The sequence below is a fragment of the Lemur catta genome, chromosome X (genome assembly GCF_020740605.2).
Source record: "Lemur catta isolate mLemCat1 chromosome X, mLemCat1.pri, whole genome shotgun sequence".
NCBI classification, from domain to species: Eukaryota; Metazoa; Chordata; class Mammalia; order Primates; family Lemuridae; genus Lemur; species Lemur catta.
The window spans coordinates 45,407,135-45,411,552 of record NC_059155.1 but is presented as its reverse complement, the minus strand read 5'-3'; the positions used below and the strand labels follow the sequence as shown (position 1 = coordinate 45,411,552).

Sequence of the window (4,418 nt, the reverse complement as noted above, 5' to 3'; positions counted from 1 at the left end):
TTCTCTAGCCATGTTAAGAAGAAATCCCAGTTATTTTGTAGGGTGATTCTCACTTTGAGACATGAATCGAACAAGTCCGTTAGAGTCAGGATAGTCTATAGTCTTACTGTGTTATACTGTGGTAACAAACAACCCATATATCACAGTGTCTTACAACAACAAGGGTTTATTATTTGTTCACACACACAAACCTAGAGACAAAGTGAAAACATTCTTATGTTTCCACATGCATGGATACGTACATGAGTGCACAGGTATGTCTGCAATCACAAGACAAATAAAAACTCTGGCATATGAATTCCCACAGAACCCCATTTAGAGACTGATCAACTTAGATTGCACAATCCTGCTATGATAGGAGACATAAAAAGGCCCCAGCATCCAAAGGAGTAAGGGATAGAGGTACAAGAATATCCACCCTCAGCCAAGGAATTGCCCCACATAATAAAAAGGGTCTGAAAGCTTATAAAACACCTGAAGGCTTAAAAAAAGAGATGTTAAGCATTTTGGACGTTAACCATTTTGCACATTCAGAAACAGGATACCAAATGGGCAGTGCTCTATTGAGGCCACCTCCTCTGGGCTCCTAGCTCAAGAGGGAGATGCACCCCAGATGTCCAATAGGCAGCGAGAGGGAGCTGGCTGGCCTGGGGTGGAGAGAGGGGCTGGGAGGCTGGAGTCCTTTATCTCCAGCAGGAGCTGTAGACAGAAAGGAAGGGGCCAGAGCCAGGTCACATCCATGTCCCCTCCCAGCTCTCCCCTTTTTTGTGTGTCCCACCCAACCAAAGTTTGTCACCTGGACTACTGTACAGACCCTTTCCTCTCCGATTTCCCCATCTTCAGGCTTGCCTCCCCCCCTCCCCGATCCCTCCATCACAACCACCACATCTCTTTCTGTCAAGCCCAGGGTCTCTGAAAATGCTCGTCCCTACCTCTGAAACATTCCCTGGCACCTCACCACCCACAGTTGCTGGTCTAGCCTCCTAAGCCTGGCCTGCCAGACCCCTGTGATTTGTAGCCTCTCCAGCCTTGTCCCCTTCTATCTCAGCAGTTCCTCCAGGGTTGTTTCTTCACTCACGTACCATGTGCCATCCACTATTTGGGTCCAGGAATGCCTAGCCTTCCCTCTTAGCCTCCCCAGGTGTTTATCCCTCCTCACAGCTCCTCCATCATTGAGATTTAGCCAGAAAACACAGCTTGCTTGCCAAGGCATCCAGGCTCCACATTTAGACTGGAGGCTCCCTGCAGCCAGGGACCAGACCTCCTTCCAGACCAGACCCTTACCACCTCTGTATGTCCTCCCCAGACTGCAGCAGACCGCAGGGGTCTGGGTAGAGAGCCCTGGGCTGGGAGTCAGGAGACCTGGTTCCTCCACTGCAGATGCTGCATGCTCTAAGGCAAGTCCCTGCCACTCTCGGGACTTCAGTTTCCTTGTTTCTTGACATCAGGGCACCGGACATTTGCTGTTCAGCACAAAGCTCAATAAGCTGCAGATTCACTGAACAGCCCTCAACTGCCGTTTCAAGAGTCGGACTGAGGAGCTTGGGTGCCTGGCCCCAAGGAAGTTCAACCTACCGACCCTGATTTCCCAGTTAGAACCTGCTTACCACGAGGCACCCTCCCCCCACCACCCTGTTCCCAAGTATCCCCACCCCATGTTCCCCTTCCAAGGAGCAGGCTACCTGGTGGGCCGCAGGGCTGGTGCAGGGAGATGGAGTCCGAAGGGGCCTGGGAAGAGTCTCTCAGAGTCAGCAGAGCCTCAGCGGCCTCCAGCTTCCGCTGCCACTCTAAGGAGGCAGAAACCGCAGCCTGGTCCGAGGCTTTGGGGGCCTGCAAAGGAAAGGGCGTGAGAGAATGGGCACTGGAAACCATACCTCCTGCCAATGCGACAAGTGCCCCTTCAGCCCCCAGTTCCCTCGAGCCCCCCGCCCCCCAAGGCCTTCTGCTCTTCCCATCCGCTAAGCTCCGCCCCTCCCAGGGTTCTGGACCCCGCTACTTTCCCAGGACCTGTGGCTGCAGTAGAAGAGGGTCAAGGGTGGCACAGGGCTGGAGGATCAGAGTTGAGCATCTAGAAACAAGGAGAGGAGAGGCCAGGGGATTAAAATCCTCTGACAGACACATACTACCAGTAGACAGAGAGAGGGGCAGGATTTTGCAATAGCCGGATGTGGAAATCCCAATGCCTGCTGGACCATTAGTCGTTGTAGCTGGGGCAAATCCCTTCTCCTGCTTGGCCTGTTTTCCTTTCCATACCTCTTATTTCTATATCTTTCCCGAGACACTTATTCCTGCCAGCATTTTCCTCCCAGGGCAACGATGAAGATTATGGGAAGCCACAGGTGTCTGTGTTTTAATCTGTAAAGCACCTGGAGAGATGTGACTGTTCAGGGACTGGTTCTCGCCTCCATATTGCCCAATCCCCATGAGTCTTGAAGGACAAGTCTGGCTCATCTCCAGGAAGCTTTTTCTAATGGCCTCTGGACTTTCCCCTGGGCCTCTGTGGCCTTCACCATCATGGCCTCCACTTGTCAGCAGGACCTTCTATCCTGTCCGTCTGCTTCATGTGGAGTAACAACCCTCATTTGTTGGAGGCCTACTATGTGGCAGGCCTGTGTCAGTCCTCTTTTCAGTGCTATAGGTATAGAATATTGTCCCCAGTACACCCATAAGCAAACGGAGGCTCAGACACGTAAAGTCACTTGTCCAAAGCCTCACCAATAGGAAATGGCAAAGCTGGGAGAGCCCTGTCCTTGCCCGTTAGTCTCAGATGCTGCCTTCTCCTTCCCTTTTTCCTTCTCCTTCTCCTCCCCTTTTTCCTCCTCCTATCTCCCATGGCACCAAGCACAAGGTTGGGAACACAAGACGCAGCCAGTTCCATGGTCTCCACTCCACTCACATGCTGAGCAGGGCAAGAGGCCCGTGGGGCTCCCCGGAAAGAGAAACCGTCAGTTGCTGCTCCAAGGTCGCTGGAGTGCAGGGCAGAGACAAATGTTCTGGGGGCTTGTCGAGCAGCAGAGCCCCTGGGGAGCTCTCCTGCAGAGGCAGAGAACATGGGCTGGAGTCAGGTACCAGGCCAGCCATGGAAAGAGGAGGTGTGGGCATGTTCTGGGATGAGGATAGGATCCCAGAACGTCAGAGCTCTGAAGACCTTGAAGACCAGCCAGTCTTACCTTTCATTTCACAACTGGGGAAATTGAGGCCCAGGGGGGAGTGACTTTTCCCAGGGTCACAAGGCAAGTTGGTGGTAGGGTCGCAGATGGAACCCATGTCTTTGGGGCACAGTGAAAGGGGTCTGGGCAGTGGCTGGGTGGGAGCCTCCCCCGCTGGCCACGGACTCTCCTTACCTCCTCGGGGGTTGTGCGGATGTGGGCCTCAGGCTGCAGCACGTTGCTCTCCTTCCCAGCTGTGAAAGACCAGGGACAGCTTTGCTGTCCCTCCCGCAGGCCCCACCCCACTTTACCCACCCCTAGTCTCAGTTCTCACCTCACCATGCACCTTTTCGACCCCCCAGATCTCTCCTTCTGACAAACATGTGGCAGATAACATTGGTGACGTTTTATATTTGGGCAAGGTAAGGTCCAGGGAGTAACTTGAACCAGGCCACACCGAACTTTGGTGACAGGACTGGTGACAGAACTACTCATGCTTCCTCCACCCAAACTCAGGCTCCCTCCCTGGCCAGAGACACTCACTGAGGACTTCTCCTTCCACGGGCAAATTCTTGGCATGGGTGTGACCTTTGGGAGGGGCAGCCATACTCCTTATCAGTCCTCGAGCCAGGTGCCTCTTTAGCCGAGCCCGCTGCCCCCTCTTCAAGGCACTCACAGCAGGCAAGATCCTGCGGTGCTCCCTAAAGTAGGGGATTGCAGGTCTAAGGTTAGTCGCATTTAGAGGAGGCCTGACCCCTCCCCGTCTCAGACACCATACTCACGAGAAGAGGGCACAATTGTGACACTTGCAGGCCTGGAAGAGGCAGAAATGCTTGTGGCCCCTGATTTGGGTAGTGATGCCATGGTTGTGGCAGCGGTCACAGCGACCTATAGCTCTTCTGGGGCCAAGTTCAATCCCCCACGGGGCTCCAGTCTCACGCCCTGTGGTGCATTCGGAGTCAGAGGGGCAGCAGGGCACAGCAGGTATTTCTTTGGGTTCCATGGTTCTAGGGTCAGGAGCGGAGGTCAGAATGGCCACATGATCCCCTACCCTCAACGTACTTCCTCTGCCCTTGGAAAACCCTATCTGAGGTGGCTGGATTCTTCTTCTCTATCCTGCTCACTGCTGGAATGAGATTGCCCCTCCCTTCTTCTCCCATGGCTTTCTCCAACCTTCACCCTGACCGCCTTGCTCAAGTTGCCTCTTTCCCAGGAAGCCCCACTCATGCATAGCCTCCTCCCAAGAAACTCTCAGCATCATGGGTCCCG

General features: G+C 53.9%; 1 protein-coding gene across 1 annotated transcript; it reads right to left on the bottom strand.

Moving 5' to 3' along the window:
* Window positions 1-586: 586 nt before the first annotated feature.
* LOC123628226 (doublesex- and mab-3-related transcription factor C1-like) lies at window positions 587-4,152 on the bottom strand. Its single transcript, XM_045537855.1, has 7 exons — window positions 3,932-4,152; window positions 3,693-3,850; window positions 3,345-3,403; window positions 2,897-3,033; window positions 2,008-2,068; window positions 1,683-1,830; window positions 587-699 (listed from the first exon to the last, which is right to left on the bottom strand). Exons 1-7 carry the CDS (start codon window positions 4,150-4,152, stop codon window positions 587-589), a joined length of 897 nt encoding a protein of 298 aa, XP_045393811.1.
* Between the last annotated feature and the right edge of the window lie 266 nt (window positions 4,153-4,418).